At 40.3% G+C, this 22,749-nt stretch overlaps 1 protein-coding gene across 3 annotated transcripts; it reads left to right on the top strand.

Annotated features, from left to right (window-relative positions):
* The first annotated feature begins 288 nt into the window (after positions 1-288).
* Crp (C-reactive protein) lies at positions 289-1,213 on the top strand. Of its 3 annotated transcripts, none has more exons than XM_076862779.1 (3): positions 289-355; positions 600-731; positions 1,098-1,213. In XM_076862779.1, the coding sequence occupies exons 1-3, from the start codon at positions 289-291 to the stop codon at positions 1,211-1,213; spliced, it is 315 nt and encodes a 104-aa protein (XP_076718894.1). The 3 variants fall into 3 exon arrangements, with proteins under 3 accessions (XP_076718894.1, XP_076718895.1, XP_076718893.1); XM_076862780.1 differs by having other exon boundaries at positions 600-735; positions 1,135-1,213; XM_076862778.1 differs by having other exon boundaries at positions 600-1,213.
* Positions 1,214-22,749: the final 21,536 nt, after the last annotated feature.

Genomic DNA, 22,749 nt, shown 5'->3' with positions numbered 1-22,749 from the left:
TTCACGAGTCACAGGAGTTTGTAATAAATAACCCACATTGATTTCTCTGTTCCAGAATCATCTGGCTTCCCTTCCTCCCACAGCCCTGACACCTGTCCCAGAGGCAGTGTTAGAAAATCATTTACAAAGTGGCACAGAATCCCTGTTCTGCTAAGGATATAAATCCGGGTGGGACAGAGCAGGCCTGCGGTGAGGAACCTAGGACTTCGAGTTCCTGAGTTTTCAGACAAACACTTTTTCTAGGGGGGTGAACCCAGATCCTAGAAGCACCGGCAGCAGGGAATGACCATGGAGAAGCTGTTATGGTGTGTGGTGGTTGTGTTGATCGGCTTCTCTAATGCTTTTGGCCAGAAAGGTAGGAGGTACCACAGACTACGTCAGAGATGTGATGGGAGGGGTAGGGATGGGGTGGGGCCTCAGATTATACAAACGGAATTCAGAGGAACATTCCGTATGCAAGAGAGGGCGGGGGCTGGGGAGAGGAGAGCTGGGGAAATGGTGGGTTTGCTTCTTGATCCCAAGCTGTATTTGTAAAAGAGGGACAGATCTTTGTGATCTGAGAAACTTTTTTCATCTGTAATTGGTTTTCTATCTCACAGACATGTCTAGGAAGGCCTTTGTGTTTCCCAAAGTGTCGGATGATTCCTATGTATCCCTGAAAGCCCAGTTAAAGGAACCACTGAAAGCCTTCACCGTGTGCTTCCACATCTACACCGAACTGGCCATGACCCGAGGGTACAGCATTTTCTCTTTCGCTACCAAGAAACAATTTAATGATATCCTCATATTTTGGTCGTTCAATAGAGGATATCTTCTTTCAGTGGGTGGGTCTGAAATATTTTTCAAGGCTCCCGAAGTTACTATGGCTCCAGTACACATCTGTACCAGCTGGGAGTCCATCTCAGGGATCGCAGAACTCTGGGTAGACGGGAAGCCCATGGTGAGGAAGAGTCTGAATAAGGGCTACTCTGTGGGGACAGAGGCAAGCATCGTCCTGGGACAGGATCAAGATTCATTTGGCGGAGGCTTTGAGGCAAACCAGTCTTTGGTGGGAGACCTTGGAGATGTGAACATGTGGGACTTCGTGTTGACTCCAGATCAGATCAACATGGTGTATGTTGGTGGGACCGTCAGTCCTAATGTCCTGGACTGGAAAGCACTGACATATGAAGCTCATGGTGAGGTGTTTGTCAAGCCCCAGCTGTGGCCGTGAGTCCTGAATATAGTCCTGGTGACCACACCTCATGGGCCCCCTGTCTATCGCTAGGGACCTTTGCCCGCCATACTTGCCGAAGGTCTGCTCTGTGAACATAAACCTTTGCTTTTCTGCTCTGTCTTCCTCAGCACCAGGGGACAGAATTGAATTGTCTGGCTTGGGGGCTTGTGAACCACACTGGGGAGCTTTGTCCAGATGAATCACGATTGTAGATGTTTTTGTTTGTATATTCATTTTTTTAAGTGAACGGATTTCAGAAATCATCTCTTACCCTCAAATGGATGAGAAAGATTGATACCCACAGAAAGGAGAAGGGAATTTTTAAAAAGTCACAGGGCAAGTACATCTCTGAGATGGGAATTCCTACCCAGGGTCCCCCAGAAAGTAGAAGGTACTTGCCTGCATTCACAGGGCTCTTCCATCTCAGAGCTAGGACTTTAGCGGAGGTTTGCAGAATGCTCATCACTATATCATGGATCTAGGTCTTCTGATGTGGAAAACCCATTAATACTGTGCATTTCCTCCACTTTCTCAAAGTGCCCGGGAAAGGCAGTTGAAATTGCCATGGCAGAGAAAGCCTGGCTTCTTCCCTGGGAAAAATGAGATACACGGGTATAGTTATTTCAGTTATTATTGCCTAGGACTTATGTAACAATAGTTTTATTTGCTTACAATGTTTTCTTGATTTTATGTTTTTTTTTTTTTTTTTTTTTTGGGAAATTCTTTTCCTACTCCATGTGTGGAGCTGTGAGTGCCTCCACCAAGGTATCCAGAGTGGGCTTGTGACCCAAGCTGTCCTATCAGAGTATCAATGGCTCATTTCCCTAGGGAGGGGTTGTTTTTGGTTGTTTCTGTGTTCCAAACAGGACAAATTAGTCTTTCCGAGGATTGCGTTATGGACTTCAGGAGGCAACATCTTTCTGGAATTCCAAGCTAAGAGGCTGGACCTCTAGCAGTCATCTTGGTTACCACATGGAGACAATGAAGAAAGAAGCCATGTTGGGACTTTAAGAGTGGAGAGAGGCTTACAGAATGATGCAGAATTGACTATAATGAGTCACTAAATCAGTTTTGTCTGGAAAAGAACCTGCACCTGGACTTCCCAGGTTCATTAGCCAGTAAAGCCCCTGTTTACTCCAATAAATTGGACCTGTTTTCTGGTGGTTGCATTGGAAGCTGGGACTAACTTTTCTAATGCATTGCTGAAACCAAGGCCCTCTGTGAGTTCTGACTGACAATTGCTGTCTTGTGAGAACCTACACATGGTACTCTACTGTCTCTTGGAGTCTCCTGTAGGGGTTCTCTCTGACAAGGGTGGTCCTTCTTTTGAGAGAGCTGGTCATTCATGTGGGGTCAGTTGTGGGCTTTTGAATACTTCCACTTTATCATTATTCCAGTTCGAGGAACAAAAACTAAAGGTCATTGAGAACCAGCAATCTGCTGTCAGTTTTAGTGTAAGAATGCATTCACCCTGGTCTGCTCCTCTAACAGTTTCTTCTTCTTTGACTGTTTTGTAGTTATTACATGCCTAGACATTATATACCATAAAAATACAACTTGCTAGAACTTGCCTGGGTTGGCAGCAATAAGGTCTCTGATTTGCTAAGAATTATGTTCAGAACATTAGGAGGATGAACAGAAAATCTTTGAAGTAATTAATGTATGAGTATTGATTTCCCTAATTGACGTTTGATAACCATTTAGAAGCACAAACGTTACTGAGATATATTCTTGGGCAAAAATGTGAGTGTAGCCATTCTCTGTTGTCCAATAAGGACAGATCCATAGACCCTGACACATCAGCTAGCAGAAGAGAGGACTGACACTCTTTTCCAGTTACAGAATCCAGTCAAGAGATATATCTTAATTATAGAAGGCCATCCCAACTCTCCAGGGATGTGGGCTGAGCTAATATTTTCTTCAGAATTCAATTATCATCGGTACGTTCCTGTATATGGTCTACTGGACAGACTCTGGCCCTAATAATTTTAGCCAGGAAAATTTTAATAGCTGGTATTTGCATTCAGCGAACATTAGAAAATCTTAATAAAGCATTCCTATAATATTTAAATTTAAGCAATTTAGTTTACTGGTAGATACTTGAATGTAATCTTGTTGGAAAATGTATCCCTAGTTAACAGGTGAGTTGTCATATCATAGAGTTGTTACATGTGGTCCAATTAAAAATTAGTTGACGTCTGCCAAAAAGAATGGTTTTGGTTTGGGCATGTTGGTGGCCATCTTTAAAGAAGGATCTAGTGCAGCTAGACTCAGGGTAACCCAGTAGCCCTGTGCTTCTTGTGCATTCAGTGAGGTCCCCTTTACCTTTCATCCACACAGTCAAGTGATCTCCTAAGGCTCCTTCATGGTCCTGAGGATGATAATTGCCTAATCACCCAAGGCAGATCACACACACAGTCTTGGTTTTTTTTTTTTTTTTTTTCCTTACCAGGGATTTGACCCCAGGGTGCCTAACCACTGGGCCGCATCTCCAGCCCTTTTTGTTTTTTTTTATTTTGAGACAGGGTCTTGCTAAGTTGCTTAGGGTCTCGCTAAATTGCTGAGGCTAACTTTGAACTTGTGATCTTCCTGCCTCAGCCTCTCGAGACGCTGGGATTTCTGGTGTATGCCCACGACCTCCCGCACACAGACAATCTTAATACCCTACACTTTACGGAGCTCTTACCATGTGCTAGGCGCTGTTCTACCTCCTTTACATACATTTACTTATTTGACAACCCTAGGAAGTCAAGGCTGTTTTATAGTCATATTTTACAGGCGAGGAAGGTTAGGTCTGGAGAGGTTCATTGACTTACTCAGCTATGATTTGAACTGAGGCAGTCTGGCCACAGAAAAGTTCATATCCTGTACTTAGCCTCCTTTGAGGACACAGGGTATGGGACGTGTGTGTGTGTTTCCATATAGGGAGGCCATTGAGGATGCCGTATATCCAGAAGGTTAACTGACATGACTGGTGCACTGACAATCTTCCGACTTAAAGTTTTGTTCATGTGTTTGGTAGCATGACTTGCACAGAGAAATCCCGTTTGATCTCAGCATCCACATAACATTAGGCGGCCTATGCCTGTTCTACACTGACAAAGTTCTGTTTTGACCTGGACCCATCCAACTCTTCCCCAGGCATGTATACCTAGAGGTAATTTCATGGGAACCATTCACCAAAGGCATGGGATCACATGAGAATTCCCGGTGGGCCAGCAGTACCCAACTTCAGATGCTAATTAGAATTACCTGGAGGGCTTTACAAAAAATCTCATGGTCTTGGCTTCACCTCAGATTATTACATCAGGTTCTTTGGTAGCAAGACCAGTTGAGAGTATCTCTAAAGCTTCTCAGGTGATTACAGTGTGTAGCAGAGTCTCCGGCCGTGGAGGATGGGGTGCCACGGTTCCAGGCTGAGTGGTAGCTTTGAAATGACTGCAGGTCACAGCTGTTGTTCCTGATAGTTCACAGTGTTGTTTCTGACCAACGTGGCCCCTTGCTTCCTCCTTTCCCCGTGTTACAGGGGATTTGGTTTGAATGTGGGGAGCGAGCCCAGCTCTCTCTTTCAGCCCTGGAGTTTAGAGTTGTAAGCTGCTCTAGGCTTAAATCAAGTAAAAGGACAGCCCTGTATTTAGCGTGTTATTTATTCAATAAAGCCGTGCTGTGATAACAAACATTCTGCTTGTCTAACCATGTTTTCCTTTTCTCCCTATGATTGTTACTTTGGATCCAGGCAATTTGTGGTGTTTGTCTGAACTTCTGGGGCTTTAAATCAGGGAGGAACCAAAGTGCCAACATATTGTAGAAAGGCTGAGATCCTTGAATATTTTTGTTGGAGCATCACTAGCAAAGAGAGGGGCTCCAATGCAACCTACCTGCAAGCACCCAGGGCTCAATTGATGGGAGAAGTTACAGGATGGTGTTGGCAGATGGCTGGAACGAGGGGGAGGCTGTGAACTGGTTCAGAGGGAAGGTCTCTCAAATTCTTTCTTTCTCTTGCTTTAGTTCTTCCTCTCCTGATCTCCCTCCTTTTCTCTTTAAGACTTGCTCAGTATGTCCATTTGGGAGGTAGCTCCAATAATGCAGTGGGATCCATGAAATCAATAACAACTCCAGTGTCCACCCATTATCTTGTTTTCCATGTTCTTTTGACTGACCTGGGGAGCCCAGATATTAACGAGAGGATAATTTTGGTATTGAGAAAACATTGCCTTCCTTCTTTGTCCCAATATTTTTACCTGTTTAAAATTATGAGTATATCTTTTAAAGGACAAGTGGTTAGATTGAGAGTACAGAAGCTTTTGAAGCAGTTACATTAAGCCAGTTTTATATTTTTAAAATCAGATGTGAGAAGTTTGGGAAAGGAGGATCTAAAGATTTATCTACAGGGCTGGGGTGATGCACATGCCTGTAATCCCAGCAATTCGGGAGGATGAGGCAGGAGTATTGCAAGTTCAAGGCAGCCTCAGCAACTTAGCAAGACCCTGTCTCAAAAAATAGAAAGTGTTGGAGATGTGCATCAGTGGTAGAGCTCTCCTGGATTTAAATCTCTGGTACAGGGGGAAAAAAAAGATTTAACTATACGTTATTAAAAATTAAACCATTCTAGAAACAATCTCTCTCTCTCTCTCTCTCTCTCTCTCTCTCTCTCTCTGTTTTTGAACTGGTGATTGAAACCAGGGCCGCTTAACCTCTGAGCCACGTTCCCAGTCCCTTTTTTATATTTTATCTAAAGACAGGGTCCCACCGAGTTACGGGCCTTGCCAAGTTGCTGGGCTGGTTTTGAACCTGGGATCCTGCTGCTTCAGTCTCGCAAGCTGCTGAAATTACAGGTGTGGGCCACCGTGCTTGGCCATATTCACATTTGAATAGTCCTTTTTCTTTGTGTGTTTACAATGTGCTACCTACATCTGAGCTGATTCTTCTAGTCAATAGAGAAATAACCTCTATTATTAATTTCTCATTCAATATCAATAGGCAGATGAAGATCTCATGATGAGATCACAATGAATAAACTTGAGATTCTTTTTACATGAAATTATGATGTTTCACATAGGAATCTGTATGTTGCAAAATACTCTGCACCTAAATATCTATATATCTATATCTCTATCTATCTATCTATCTATCTATCTATCTATCTCTCTATCTATCTATCAGATATTGCCTAATGGATACTGTACCTCTGTTTTAGTCATTCTGGGCATAAAGCCAAATGGCCACATTCTGACTGGGTGTCCTATTCATAACAGGAAATAGTAACTTTTGGAGCTTCAAGGACTACCATTCTTCATTCCCTTTTTCCTTATTTCTTAATTAAACACACGCATGCACACATGCAGCCACATACACCTTCATTTTAGAAGCAATCCAACTACATTATGGAAACGTTGCAGGGGAAAAAAATTCTACATTATTCCTCTAATAGTAGCACATGATTTGGAAGTATTAGAGTTCTTTTAGTGTTTTTCTTTTCTTTAACCAGAAGCATTTTTACATGTTATAATATAAAGTTCACAGCTAACTTTTTAAGTGGTAATCCATTCTGGTTAGTGGATGGAGATATATATACAATTTACTTAAACATTCTCAATTTTCCAATTTTTCAGTGTACTAAGTAATGTTAAATGGTTTTCTTTATGAATAAAGCCTCTCTTTTATCTCTCCTATTTTACATAATTTCCCAGGTCGTGATGGTTCTAATTTACCGGGCCATGCCACATAGAGCTGTTGGAACACCAGCCGGCACTGTGGAGTCTCTAATAAATAACCCATATTGATCTCTCATTTTGTGATTTATCTTGCTCTCTTTGCTCTTAGAGCTTTGATTCATGGCTCCAAGGGACAATTTTGCAAAATCATTTGCCAGCTGAGACACCTGACTACAGCACATTTAAGGTCAAGGTGGAGCAGATCGGAGACAGAGGGATCTCAAATGTCCAAACCCAGAATCTCAGCCACTGATACTTTTTTTCAGGAGGATAATTCAAATTCTGCTCACACACGACAGCAGGGAGGGAGCGTGAGTTTCCCAGGCTTGTAGCATGAAGTTGCCTGTGTTTCCTCGTCTTCATCAGTCTCCCTCGGGCTTTTTCCCAGGCAGGTACTGCTTCAGATGGGAGCTGGGATCTCATCCTCAGATGCAGTTGTGATTATATTAAGCTGTTAGGGAAAAGGGCCAGCTGAGGTGTGGAGCTGGTCTGGGGAAGAGGTCAGTCTGTGGTTTCTAAATTCAACATCTCTGGATATGGAGAGAGAATTCATTTTTATTTTTGTGGCCTAACAAGCTTACCCAGTGATCTCTTTTTTTTTCCTCTCTCTTTTTTATACCATGAACATGAACACAAAGGCCTTTGTGTTGCCCAGAGTTACATGATTCCTTTGTGATTCCGACTATGGACAAAAGGATCCACTGGAGACCTTCCCCGCGTGCCTTGGCACCCACAGGGACCTGGCCCAGGAAGGTTGCCTTTTCTCTCAATACTAGATAATGAGAGCCGCCCCTTCAGGCAGAAAACTGGAGGGTGCAGCATATCCCTGGTGCACTCTCCTAAGAGCTCTCCTGCACCGTTGCCCCTCTGTGTTAGCTGGGTGTACACTTCGGGGATCACAGAGCTCTGGGTGGACAGGAAGCCCGTAGTGAAGAGGAGTCTGAATAAGGGACACTTGGTGGGGACAGAGGTAAATACCATTCTGGGACAGGTTCAAGATTTATTTGATGGAGGCTTTGATGCAGAGCAGTTTGGTGAGAGATTTGGAGATGTGAACATGTGAGACTTTGTGCTGACTCCAGATCAGATCGACATGGTGTATGTTAATGGGACCTTCAGTCCCCAGGTCCTGAACTGGTGAGCACATGGTGAGGTGTTCAGCAAGCCCCTGCTGTGGGTCCTGAAGGTGCATCTTGGGGACCACACCTTACATTTCCCTGTCTGGTCTGATCTTTTTAGTCCACATATAGGGCTCTCGTGCCCTGCAACAGGGTTGTATTTCCCCTCCTCTGCATCTACTCTGTTAAGCCTGGTATACAGTATGACACAGAGCATCCCACTCCTGGCTGCGCCTTAAAATCACCAGGTAACACAAAAGGCCAATTAAATATGATTTTCTGGGTGTCAGAACCAAGCATCTGTGTTTTTAAAAGCTCTCCAAGTGATTCCAATGTTTGGACAAGGCTGGGAACATTGCATTTATGTGTCTGTTTAAGAGCAAAAAAAGCCAACCTTTTCTTCTAAAAGACTGCATGCCTCTAACTATAGTCCTGCCAAAAATTTCATTTGTCTTAATAGATACACTCACCACAATTTATTGTGCTTTATTGCATTAACTAAAGGACACGGGAATATAATTTTTCCAGCATTCAACCCCACCATCAGGATGTGATCATTATAAATTAGAATCATCTTTACTTTTTTAATCTTTTCAATTTGAAGATCCAAAAATTTAAGAAATGTGTTGTTGTTTCTGTTTAATTTATTCTATTTTTTTCTTTCAGGATGGCCAAATTTCATTATGTAAAATTTCCATTGTTTTTCCTTTTCATTTAACACCACTAAGATCACATTTATCTCTGTCTTTTATCCTTATATCTTGAGAGAGTTTTTTTTTTTTTTCAAAATTGTCCTCCATATTACTGATTGTTTTACTTTGTAGAGTGGGAGACTTACTATTTCTAATGCCATTTAAATTCTGCAATGCTTTTTGAGTTGCCTTAAGTTCTTTTTAGATTTGGTATTTTTTTCCAACTCTCATCTTTCATCAAGTCTCTTTTTGCTTCAATTCACTTAAGAGATTAATGCATGCAATTGCTGTCTAAAGTTTTCTAAAATTTCCTTTATTAATCTTTTTAAGTAATTTTTTTCAATTGTTTGATTTAAATGCTTATATATTTCAGTACTCTTTGATCTTGCTATTTGTTTAGATATAATGTGAATGTCCTTTCCTGCTTACCTGACCACTTTTAGGTTCTCTGAACCTTAGCTAGCTTACTGATGGATTTTTGGTTATACTCAGAGTTGCTAATTATTTAGCTCCAGGACTGACCTCTTGCAACTCCCCTTTAAGGGGCCCTTCACCTCCACAAATTTCTGTCAATTGTCCTTGACTCTTAGGTATGTCCTTGAGTTTTAGGTATGTGTGTCTTCGTATCTCTTGAAGGGATGACTCAAAGTACTGGGGAGGACACACTTAATGACACTAGTATAATTGGGCAAGACTAAGTCTTGGGTTCTTTTGGAGAAGGGGATGACCTGGGAAAACTTTCCTGTCCCACAGACTGGCTCCTCCCCTTGGGACTGGTGTCATGTCCCAAGTCTGGTCCAGCCAGGGGGCCCAATGTCACACATATATGACAGCTCCCTTTAGGGCTTCTGGATCTTTCACTCTCCACCAGGTGTAAAGCAGATGAAGAGTCTTGTGGTTTTGCCTTGAAGCTTAAATGTGGAAGGGGAATGTTTTAGGATGGCCATGATTATTTTACATCCAAGTTGGGTTCTTCAAATCCAGCTTTGTTGGCCACAAGGCCGATGATGCCGTGATCCTTGAGTGTCTACTTCTCAGTTCATTCTGTACAGGGGAAACAGTAAGACTGTCCCCTCAAAGTCCTAACAGTACCATGGAGAGCAATGGGAACTCCTCTGTTAAGAGGTTCTTCACCTTCAAGCAACCAGAGTGGGTGCTGGGTGGGAATTCAGACTCAGAAGACCAGTAACAACATGGTGGGTGAACCCGCCTGGAGGTCGTGCAAAGGTCATTGGGAATGGACTTGGATTTTCCAGCCAGGGCAGGTTAGACTGCAGCTTCAAGTCAAAATGTTGTGAAGTTTTGCAGGAGCTGGGACAGGCTCATCTCAAAGCAAGCTGAGCTTTGATTCCCAGAGTCTCTGGCCTTTGTCTTTTTAGTGCCAGAACTAGATCCACTCTTATCAAGATATGTTTTATATATCCTAATGTGAATTATGCACCTGTAAACATTGGTGTGGCTGTATCCCTGTAGTATGCTGTTTTTAAGTCTTTTAAGTGTAGACCTAGGAGGAGCCAGTCTATGGGATAGGAAAGTTTCCCCAGGTCGTCCCCTTCTCCAAAAGAACCCAAGACTTAGTCTTGCCCAATATATTTTTTCTCATGTTCAAGGTCAAAGAAGGACTATTGAAGGTCTGTACTGTACATTTGCAAAGCTCATTTGTAGTTTCTTACGGTGTTCCTTCTAAAATATCAAACTTGATTTTTTGAGTTCCTTCATTGGTTCTATCTCTTTTTTTTCCTTACAAAAAAAGAAATTTTTATATGCTCTATTATTTATAATTGATTATGCTTTTTTTTACTTTTAAAAATTTTAATTTGTTATATATAACACGGAATGCATTGCAATTCACATTACACATATAGAGCACAATTTTTCATATCTTTGGTTGTACACAAAGTAGAGTCACACCATTTGTGTCTTCATACCTGTACTTACGGTATGATGCCCATCTCATTCCACTGTCTTTCTTTCCTACCTTCATGCCCTTTTCCTTTCCCTTGCTCCCCTTTCTAGAGTTCATTACCTCTCATGGCCCATCCCCCATAACCACATTATAAATCAGCATCCTTAAATCAGAGAAAGCATTCGGCATTTGGTTTTTTGGGACTGGCTTACTTCACTTAGCATTATCTTCTCCAACTCCATCCATTTACCTGCAAATGCCATGATTTTATTCTCTTTATTGCTGAGTAATATTCCATTGTGTAAATATACCGCATTTTCTTTCTCCATTCATTTACTGAAGGGCATCTAGGTTGGTTCTACAGTTTATCTATTTTGAATTGTGCTGCTATAAACATTGATGTGGCTGTGTCCCTGTAGTATGCTGTCCTTTGGGTATAGGCCGAGGAGTGGGATAGCTGGGTCAAATGGTGGTTCCATTCCCAGTTTTCCAAGGAATCTCCCTACTGCTTTCCAGATTGGCTGTACCAATTTGAAGTCCCACCATCAATGTGTGAGTGTGCCTTTTCCCCACATCCTCACCAACACTTACTGTTGTTTGTATTCTTAATAGCTGCCATTCTGACTGGAGTGAGATGAAACCTTAGAGTAGTTTTGATTTGCATTTCTCTAATTGCTAGAGATGTTGAACATTTTTTTTTCCATATATTTGTGGATCGATTGAATATCTCTTCCTGAGAAGTGTCTGTTCTGTTCCTTGGTCCATTTATTGATTGGTTTGTTTTTTTTTTGATGTTAAGATTTTTGAGTTCTTTATATATCCTAGAGATCAGTGCTCTATCTGATATGCGTGTGGTAAAAATTTGTTCCCAAATGGTAGGCTCTCTCTTCACCTCACTGATTGTTTCTTTTGTTAAGAAGAAGCTTTTTCGTTTGAATCCATCCCATTTATTGATTCTTGATTTTAGGTTTCATCTCTCCATGGCCATTTTACCTTAGGCAAATTACTTAAATTCCTTGGTTTCCTTATCTTTTAAATGGGGATAAAATAGGGCTTACTTCAGTGGCACAAGCGAGTGTTTAATGCATGTTTTCCATGATTCACTATTGTTAAGAGAAAATCTTTACACAAATCAAATTTGACAGTTTAACTGAGCAGAGAATAATCTGTGAATTGGGCAGCCCTCAGGACCAGGACACGTTCAGAGAAACTCCATTCTGCCCTGTGTCCAGAAGAGCATTTATGGACAGAAAATGGAAGCTCAGTTGGTCACAGCTCCCAGTTTACCTTACTTGAACCTCAACAGTTGGCCACCTGTAATTGGCTAGAGCTTGGCAGCTATCATTGGCTGAGACTCAGCTATTTGTGACAAAAATATGCTAAATTAAGCTTTTCGTGAGTTTATGTACTCAGGTAATAGTTTGTTACATAAGGAGCCAAGTACATAAGGCATCCTCAGGTCAAACCTAACGCTAATATCATTATTATTAGCACTGCCAGGACTCTGAGTTTCAAAGACCCAAGGCTCTGGGTCAGACTCGGCGGGACAAAGGAATCCATCAAAGAATAGGTATAGAAAAAGGGATACTCGACTCTACAGGGCCTGGGTTAGGTTGTGGTGGAGCAAAAAAAAAAATCATAGAAATTATCACAGACTTAAGGTAGAGGGGGAAATTCAAAAGGCCTGTACCTGGAACACTGTGGTCTCTGGAAACAACTTTGCTCAGAGGCAGATGGAAGACTCCTGGGAGAGGGTGAGGACGCTTCTGAATCCGGCATGTGGTCCGTAAACTCACTCCGACTTTTAGGAGAACATCAGAAGCTCAGGGAGGATAAAATTCACTTCAAAGACAGGCTTCATTTTACAGTCAAAACACTGGAGCCGAATGACCCTTTGCCTGGAAGCCAGGCTCAAAGACAAAGCACCTCTGAGCCGCACAGACTCCCCTTTTCCATTAAGCAAAGAGAATGATTTTACCCATCTTAAATAAGATCATGTCTCCTGATAAAAATCCCTTAAACGTTTCCCATTGCACTTAGCGTAGACGCCAAAAGTCTCCCTGGCCTTTGAGGCCCTGTGTTTTCTGACCTCTGCTTCTGTTGCTGCCTCACGCCTCCCTCTCATTCTCTGAAGTCCAGCCCCTCTGTCTATCTCCTCCACAAAAAATACATGGAATTCTTGTGACATGACAAGCACCAGCGTTAGGTGCCCGGGGTAAGCAGTAAACCCATGGGAATAGCAACAGCTCTCCCAGCCCTACAAAATCACGGTCACCTGGAACTTATATTAAAATAACTTAAAATAGGCTTTATATGTTTCCACCCAGGCTGGCCTCAAACTTGTGATCTTCCTGCCTCAGTCTCCCAAGTAGCTAGGATTACAGGTGTGTGCCACCGTGCCCAGCGAATCCCATATATTCTTAATAATCTTTTATTTTCCATTTTCCTACCTGCATCCCATTTGCTCTCTCTTGCCTAAAATGCTCACGTGGCTGGCTGGCTGCACATCATTCTGTCTCAGATTGGATTCTGCTCCTTAGAAAGGACTTCCCTAGTCATTTTCATTATATGTTATTGTTTTCTAAGCAAATATCTGATTTTTAAAAATGGTTGTTTCTGTATGGCTTGCCTTCCTCTCTAGACTCAATCCCATGGAGCAGAGACATTATTCCCCCTTGTAGTTGCAGTTTCTAGGATGGTATGGGCTTATAGTATGTTCTCAATGAATGTTTGATGCATGAATTAATTTCAGAGAAAGCAGCAGCAGCTATGAAAAGGCTTTGGATCTTGCTGAGGATGGAGAAATACTTAGTGAGCAGGACTTTGTTAGGCATAATTCTACTTACACCCTGGGCTGTTATGTGTGGTAGCTTACTCCTTAGGCAAAGAAGAGAATATCCAGGAATAGAGGCCACATTTGATTTAGCATTACTCTTCTGGGAATAAAGCAGGTAGGGAAATAGAAATTGAAATGTTATTAAGAATACATGGGATTAGCTGTGTGTATTGGTTCACAACTGTAATTTTAGCTACTAGAGAGGCTGAGGCAGGAGGATCACAAGTCTGAGGCCAGCCTGGGCAACTTAGAGTTTGTCTAAAAGCAAAATTAAAAAGGTTGGGGTATAGCTCAGGGGTTCAAACTGAAACACTAAAAAAGAAAAGAAAAAGCTGTTGGGGTTTATCTGATGTCTTCTGACGATTAGATTCAAGTGATGGATTTTCGAATAGTTAGTAAGGGGATTTGGTAGCTTCAGGAGAGGTCTCATGATTGTTTATTACTAAAAATCTCTAAATTTCCCAAAGAGACAGAAGTATTCCAAATGCTGGTCTCCATGACCGGAAGCAGTGCTAGTCAGCTTTTTGTCATTGTGACCGAAATACCTGGCAATAACAACTTAAAGGGGGAAAGATTTATTTTGGCTCCTGGTTTCCGAGGTTTCAATCCATGGCCAACTGGCTCCAAGAAAGAAGCATCGTGGCGGAAGGAAATGATGGAGGAAAGCTTCTCAGCTCACGGCAGCCAGGGAGCCCAGTGAGAGGAAGGGACCAGGGTCAAGATGTCGTCCCCAAGCTCCCGGTGACCTATGTTCCTCACATACACACAGATGCCATTTCCCCAGCCAAAGACAACCATTATTTTGACTTTGAACTCCATAGATCATTTGTGTCTGTTTAAAAACTTGATATAAAAACTTTTCTATGAACCACTAAAAAATAAGTTTCTAACATGGTGCTCCATTACCCTGAAATACTTTAGTGTGAAATTCATGGAAACAAGGATCTTCTCCTCCCTGACCACAACACAACCATCGAAATTAGGAAATCAACACTGATACATCAGGGTTGTCTCATTGATCGATCCCATTCAGTTTTCCCAGTTGTCCCAATCAGAGTCTTCTTATAGCATATGGGTTCACTGCAGGATTACTTGCTGAATTTAGTTTTCATATATATGTTTTAGTTTCCTTTGATATTTGGAGCATTTTTTTCATTCATTCTGGTCTTTCTTTAATAACTTTGCACATATAAGGTTACAGGCCAGAATATTTCTAAGTTGGGGTTTATCTGATGTCTTCTAACAGCTAGATTCTGTGTATGAATTTTTGGAAGAAATATCACAGCACTGAGGCTTTAGTCTTCTCTTTGCCTTTTATCAAGAGGGATATCATTTGGATTTACCTCATTATTTGATTCATTTGACTATAGGGATTTCATTTGCTTTTCTCCATTTAATGTTACTCTTTTGTCTTTGAAATTAGTAAATACGTTGTGAGGACTACATAAACATACTGTTCCCTATCACATTTCATTCACTAGGTTTAGGACTCATCAACATTTCTTGGCTGGATTAGTTATTACTATGGTAGTTTTTCAAGTGGTGATTTTCTGATTCCACCACTCCTTCCCCTTTATTAATGACATTGTACTTACTGTCAAAGAAAGACTTTCTCTCCCCTCATTTATCCATCGATTCATTCTTATCAGTATGGACTCATAGATTATTTTTTGTTTCATCCTGTTGACTAGCACCATCACTTGAATGAAAATGGAAATTGTGTACATCCGTTTCTTGTTCCTGATCTCAAGGGAGGGTGTTTTTAATAATTCGTGATGGAGTCTGATGTTTTCCTCTATGGGTTTTGAAAGCATTCTTGCATCTCCTTATGGAGAGGGGAAGTTCAGCTTTGCAAGTGGGCACTTCTGAGAAGGGCAGTCTCAGGCAGCTCTATTACCTCTGTTCTGTGCAAGCACATATGCCATCAACTACCTTGTCAGATTGTGTGTGCCTTGACGGAGAGACAAGAGATTGTGTTCTGACTTTTTTTCCCCTCTGAGTGAGTTTGGAGAGGAAATGGAATATAACCCAGGGTGGAGAGTTTCTAGTGTTGGATTGTGGTCTCAAGAATTTTCTGCGAACCTTATTCCCCGCCCCCACCCCCCACCAGGTAATGTCATCCTTCAGGACCCCTAATACCTCTGCACTGAGCATGTCCTGTTTCCAAAGAGTATCTTCCGCTGTTGTGATTGATTCTTTCATAAAGTGAGATAAGGGGAGGAGGGTGGCGGAGAGAATGCTCAGGAGCTGACCAGACCATGTGTACTTCTTACTATCAGTATTTTACCCCAGCTAGAGTCTCCCTGATAGGTGAGGCTGGTGTCTGGGCTGCGCTGGGAGGCTGTTTTCTCACTAAGCTGCCATAGTGCTCCTAGGGCAATGTGGGGAAGCCAATAAAGGACCCAGCTAGAATATTGTTTCTCCATCTCTTCTCAGTCATGGGCCCTGGATTCCTCTTGCTTTGACCAGATTCTTCCCCGTCATGTTGGGGTGTCGCATGCTTTTTCTAAGTATTTCTCCCATTTAACACCTACTGGGATCCAGCAACCTCCCTCTCACTGTTTGGTTCTAGGGAGGGAGTTCCTGTTAGTTTGTCATATTCTATAGAACTGTCACTCTTAAGGAATAAAGAAACTTACGAGAGAAGTTGCAAGATTCATATGAAAGAAAAAATGAAATGTTATTGAAGGCCAAAACAGAAATAAATTGGAGGGATATGTGATTTTCTTGGAGGGGAGACTTCATATTATAAAATCTCAATCATCCCAAGAATGTCAGTCATTCCTAAATTAATATATATATATAAATTTAATATAATTTGAATAAAAATTCTAGCTTATTTTAATGAAAAAAATCTGAACTTGGCCTTGAAGAATAAATATGTGATAAATATCAATAAATTTTTGAAAATAAAAAATAGTAAGGGGAGTTTTTTTTTAAGAGTTACTAGAACTTAATATCTATAAAGCTACTAGAATCAAATGGATATGGCATTTGCAAGACCCTGGATTCAATCCCCAGCACTAAAAAAAAAAAAAAAAAAAAAAATCACATGTATGTCCAGAAATAAAGCTTTTGCAAACAACAACAACAAAGAGAGATGATCAATAGACCAGCAAAACACAAATAAGAATTCAGAGAGATTCAGGGACATATGTAGTAGGGAAATACATTTCAGTGAAGGAAAGGATGGCTAAGACAATAATTGGTGTTGAAAATATTGTTTTTCCAGTTGAAATAAAGTCAGATCTTAATTTTCTACAATATACCAAACTAAAAGTTTGAACTTTTAAATCTTTACATATAAAACAACAAAATAAAAGTTATTAAAATTTTAGGAAAATATCTGTAAAATCTCAGTCATGGATATCATTCTAAGTAATACCAGAAACCCATAGCTACATAAAACCCTTTTTTTTTTTTAATGTGTGTGTGTGTATGTGTTTGTGAGTGTGTGTATTTGTGTGAATTGGTCAAAGCTCTAATATCTTTAATATACTAAACAATGCTTACAAATTGATGTGAAAGAGAAATGTCCAAGGATACTTGTGAAAGGACAATAATAGCAAATAAATTGTCCATAGCCAGTAAACATCTGAAATGATACTCAATTTTACTTGAAATCTAAGGCAAGCAATTTAAAAACAACAGTGTCACACTGTTTTTTTTGTGTGTGTGTGCTGTTAAGTTGGTTTTTAAAAAGGTGTTAATATCCAGTTATCACTAGGTTATGGGGAAATAAGCAGTTTCATACATTTGTGCTACCAGTGTAAATTTGTAGAAGCTTATTGGAATTGAATTTGATAGTGTCTATTAAAATTTTGAAGTGATCACGTTATTTGACCCAGTAACTCTGCGTACAGAAATCCATTCAATAGCAATAAGACCAAAGTCTATAAGAGATATGTAAAAAGATATTCTAGTGTTCTAATTGCAAAAATTCGAAAAAACCATGTGTTCATAAGGAAGGGAATTCTTGAATATGGTTGAACAAATTGTACTACAACCATATTATGGAATATTGTGCAGCTATTAGAAATAGTGGGGTAGATCTATATGTGCCATTCAGAAAATATGCTTGGAGGAAAACAGCAAATCATAGGTCAGCATAATTCTATTTTGCAAAAACATGAGTATTATTATGGGCATGGACAGTTATCCAGTAGGTAGAGAAGCAGATAAATAGAAGATGAATATATATATATATACATGTTAGAGTCTGTAAACAAGTCTGGATGGTGCCTGGCATTTTGCCAGGGGGAGTGGTTTGTGAGGTGGAGCCAGCGAGCCATTAAGTATGGAGATTTCTTATTGGTTGACTGCTGTATCTAGTTTATGCTAATTAAGATAAGCTGTGTGGAATGTATAAATACCTCTGTTGTCTTACAATAAATGGCTCCCACTCCTGCTGTATCAATCTACACAAGTTGTTCGTCAACCCCCGCGCCCCCCCCCCCCCCAGTTATTTCGCTGCAGCCCGACTGCGGCATATACATATAGACAAGATTGATTGAGAAGATTCTGTGTTAAATAGGCAGAGATGAGAACTCTCTATTATTACTTTATTGTAAAAAATTTAAAGTGACTGGATGTGTCAGCCAGTGTTTCAAGTACAAATGAGAAACTATTTAAATATTGTAAGTGGGAAAATTAATGGGTGAACTGAAAAAGGAGACCCTTGGCTGGCTGCTGTGAATGAAATAAATTACTCCTAGAACAATTAAGAAGTGTCACACAGGAACCCCACTTTCAAGAACACAGTCTTGTAGCTGCCACTGAGTCAGAATCGGTGGCAGAATTAGAATCAGTTAGAGACTGCGGCAGCTGTTCTCACCACCTAGGGTGCTGGAGAACGGGCACTGGAACACTGCAGGAAGGAAGGCTTTGTCTCCATGAACTTGTTAGCCAGCAAAAAACACCCCAAAAGGAGAGAAATAGTACCTCTACTTTCATTTTTTTAATTTCATCTTTCAAATTTTGTATAAATTTTCTGAATTGGCAGAACCTGATTTACATCCAGAGTCTGAGCTATAAGGGAGCTGGGAAATGTCCTGTCTGCCTTAACATCATTTCAACAGAAAAAGTTAGAATCAAGATTGAGGGGAGCAATCATAGGATCCACCATGAGGATTATGCATAAGGTATATATTTTTTTGTCTCTTTGAATATTTTGACATGGATATATATACCCATGAGATGTTTTAATGAAAAAGAATGGATGTTGATACCCATATTTCCCTACTTTCTTTTTTTTAAAACAGGAAAGTATATATATGCTTAGAAAAATACTAAAGAGAATAAAAATATTTAAATTGGTTTTCTGGGAGGGAAGAGATTACAGGTAGTTTTAAAAAATCATTGGCTTTTCTATAATATATCTTGCTTTAAATAAATGAACTGTATATATATTTTTTAACATAGCCTTAAGTTCATGGAAGAATTGAGCAAAAATTACAGAGAGTTCCCAGATACCTCCATTCTTCCCTATATAACTTATTATACCATTCATATCTGCCACTTGAATGATACATTTGTGATGATCCATGAACCTATGTTGACACATCATTGTCAATTACATATATACTAAAATATATTATGCCTAAGGTATTCATAGAAATAGAAATTTGGAAACCACAAGAAAGAAATGAATGCAAGAGGGGGCTGGGGTTGTGACTCAGCGGTAGAGCGCTTGCCTAGCATGGGCAAGACGCTTGGTTCGATTCTCAGCACCACATAAAAATAAGTAAAATAAAGGTATTGTGTTCAACTGCAACTAAAAACAATATTTTAAAAAAGAAATGAATACAAGATCGTTCTAATTTTCTTCCTGCTCGAACGCAGGGCTGGCTTTATAGGTGTGCCACCTGTTTGGTTGTACACCGAAGGGGTACCATGCTGGATTCGTGCCCTGCTGCTAGAACCTTCAAATTCTTAAACATTTGGAATGAGTGGCCTTGGATTTTCACTGTGCACTGGGCCCTACAAGTTCTGTATTTGGTCCTGCATGAATGTATCACTTGCCCCTCTCCAAGAATGTGCTCACTCCTTTTTGGAGATCTCCACTCTGGAGGATCAATCAGTTCAAATCCCGAGGCATTGTCCTTCAAAGCCTTTTTTTATGAGTTTGTGTCTGTTTTCTGCATTCTCTTCACTTTACCTTCTACTTTAAGCTTCAGACATACAGAGATATTTGCTCTTCCCAAACATGTCATCCAGCCTCATAACTTTGCCTTTGCATGGGGTGTTTCTTATGTGTGAATGCGTGTCTCCGCCTTAAGCAATGGGAAAACTCCTATTCATCTTGAAGACCAGCTCCAATGTCGCCACTGCAGGACTACTAGCTAGGTTATAGGTGCTTTGAGAGCAGAGAGCTGTGTATATCTAATGAATCAGGAAGTGAGGTCATTTCTTTCAGAATGTAAAACCCAATCCTCTACGTATGGTATGTGTTGCTATGTGCTCCCTGAATTAAATAGAGACCAAGAATGCTAGGTAGAGCTCTTTTGTTTTCTTAGGAGGGAACCTAATGTAAATCATCATAAGACAAACCAGGACTCTGTTGGTTTGTGGAGCTAGATTGTCAAGAGAAAGCAGCCATAGCCAGAATGCTGCTGGGACGCTCTCCTCTTTGTTTCTCTGCTCATCCTCTTGTACTTGATTCTTCCACATGGTGGAAACTGGTTGCTTGGCAGTTCCAGGCTCACACCTCAAATCTTTGTTCTACAACATTCAAGTGATCTAGTTGGGTCCATCTATGGACCAACCATTGATCCTAGTTTCTCACCCTTCCTGAGTTATGTACAAGGGGCAGAAGGGAGGAAATGGGATTGCACAGGTTCAGGCACGTGTAGCTAGGTTCCCGCACAGTTCTTTGTATTTCTTTTTCTTTTCTTGTTTTTTTTTTTTTTTTTTTTGTGGTGCTGGGGATTGAACCCAGGGCCTTGTGCATGCAAGGCAAGCACTCTACCAACTGAGCTATATCCCCAGCCCTCACAGTCCTTTGTGTTTCTATTCCTCTCTCTCTCACACACACAATTTCCATACTTTACTTCAAATTCCTGTCACAACTGCATTCAAATGTTTATCAATATGTTTACTTTGTAGTTTCAGTAACACAAAACTGCATTTCCGAATTTTGCCACTTAACTGCCATTATTCATTTCTCTTTTTTAACCTATGGACATTGAAAAACTGTATTTAGAAGTGAGAGCATGGATCTGTTTCAGCAAAGACAGGTTGCCGTGCAAGCCTGAAGTTACAAGTAGGACCTTCAGGGAAATGCAGGAATGCGGTCCCCAGTGAAGGGTCAGGCACACAAGACTACCCTCTGTCATCAATAATCGGGGTGAGTAACAACATTTGAATCAAAAGGTTCAGGGTGTTAGAAGCCTAACTAAATGTAGGTTTCCTTATGTCTGAATGCGAATCAGCATAAAATGCTTTTTCCTCACATGAAAAATCTGTATGTTTGTCTGTGTTCTCACCTTTAAAAACTTCATTCTGAATCTCAGGAAGGATATTCATGTGTATTCATTTCTCAAAACATATATTTTTTTTTCCATAAAAAGTTCAACCATTTTTATGGTTTTGCTCTTGAAATTATTTAACTAAAGTAACTTATTTAATTTAGGGTTGGCTATAACTTTTGCCCCATCATTTTTTTATATTTGGGAAATTCTTTAAAGGGAGAAATTTTCTCCCCAACAAATTAAATATATTTTTTTTAAGGTTTCAGTTTTTAGGAAAGTTGTTTTATAAGAGAATTTTATTATGAACAGTGAAGTCATTTCAAATTGTTTTTTTTCCAGCTGTATATATTCTTTCTGAATTAGTTGGAAGTGTTAGAATTTACAAATTAAAGATTGATTTATTATTTAACTGTAGAAGGAAAAAAGTTGTCTTCAGAAGGCATAAACACCTACATAAAGTGAATTGATTAAATTCTTACCTTAATAATTGAGAGAGGGGCCACAGATTTGACTGACTTAGCAACTTGAAAGAGCCCAAATATTCTCAATAAATATCCGTAAGGCAAAAGCTATTAAAGTTTTCACGGCATATAACAAACATGCTGAAATGAAGATGACGTTTGAGAATTGATTAAAGAAAGTTGATTGTGGAGACGATGAGTCATTTGGAATTCTTTATTCATGTGGTGGATGTGATGAAAATTATAACTTTGGTGGTAAAATGAAGAATAACATCATTACCATCTTTCTTTGTGGAAAATCAATTCCTTCAGCAAGTATTTTCTTAAAACGGTAAAATAAACTGACCAGTGGATCAGCATTTTTGCCTAGCAAATGTCAGAAGCTACTTGATTTCTCAGTACGAAGAAAATATACTGATCAAAATTTCACCAAGCACAATTTGAAAATGCTGTCACTCATTGGCAGTATTCTGGTTTCTCACCTTAGTGATTACCTTGATGTGAAAACAAAACATAAAAGTAAACAAATGTGCAGCCTCCCTTCCCACAAAACATAAAGCCACCATCGCCAAAAACTGATCCTATTTGTAACTACATGAGTGAGCCTAGACTCTTGAAATATTATGATACCAAGACAGACAAGAGCAATTGCCTGGCTGTTGAGTCTGATTTATCAAGTGTCAGTTCAGTTCAACTCAGTCCAGGTCTTGAAAGTGACACGCTTCGTACATCATCCCCAGCCTCTTACCAGCAGGGTGGTAAGATAGGTGGGACACGGTTGGGTCACTTAATATGATCTTGAGTAATTTTAAACCTAAATGAAAAAAAAAAAATAAATACATTAGAAATCAGAATGCAAAATATGCACTCATTTTAAGATAAAATGCGAAACTGGTAAGACTTTTCATGTTTGTAGCATTTGCTCCATGACACAATCCTTGGTCTCCTGAGGGATATATTGTTCGCATCTATTTTCAGATGTGTGTGTATGTGAGCAAGATGCTCTAGGTTGAATGTTCCAAAGTCAAATCTGGGAAATAAGGAGAAGGTACCCACAGGAAGTTAGGCATTTGGCCAAGATAAGAGAAATAGATTAACAGAAGTTCCTGGGAGTGGGAAGCAGGGTGCAGGGGTTGGTAGTATTAGAAAAATATCCTCTTACCTACTAACTATATGCTTTGCTCTTGCCCAGAGGCTGAATTCCTAGGTAAGGCTGAACACAAAGGTCGGATATTGGTTTTCACGTGGAGTTCCACTTTCTGGAAGAGGATGATCTTAATTGGCCACAAGATGGAGCTGAGCAGGAAGGAGAAGGAACATATTCCTATTTCCCGTCC

Source organism: Callospermophilus lateralis, chromosome 7 (genome assembly GCF_048772815.1).
Source record: "Callospermophilus lateralis isolate mCalLat2 chromosome 7, mCalLat2.hap1, whole genome shotgun sequence".
NCBI lineage: Eukaryota > Metazoa > Chordata > Mammalia > Rodentia > Sciuridae > Callospermophilus > Callospermophilus lateralis.
Note: the sequence above shows the minus strand (reverse complement) of the source record. Positions and strands in the feature narration are given on the sequence as shown.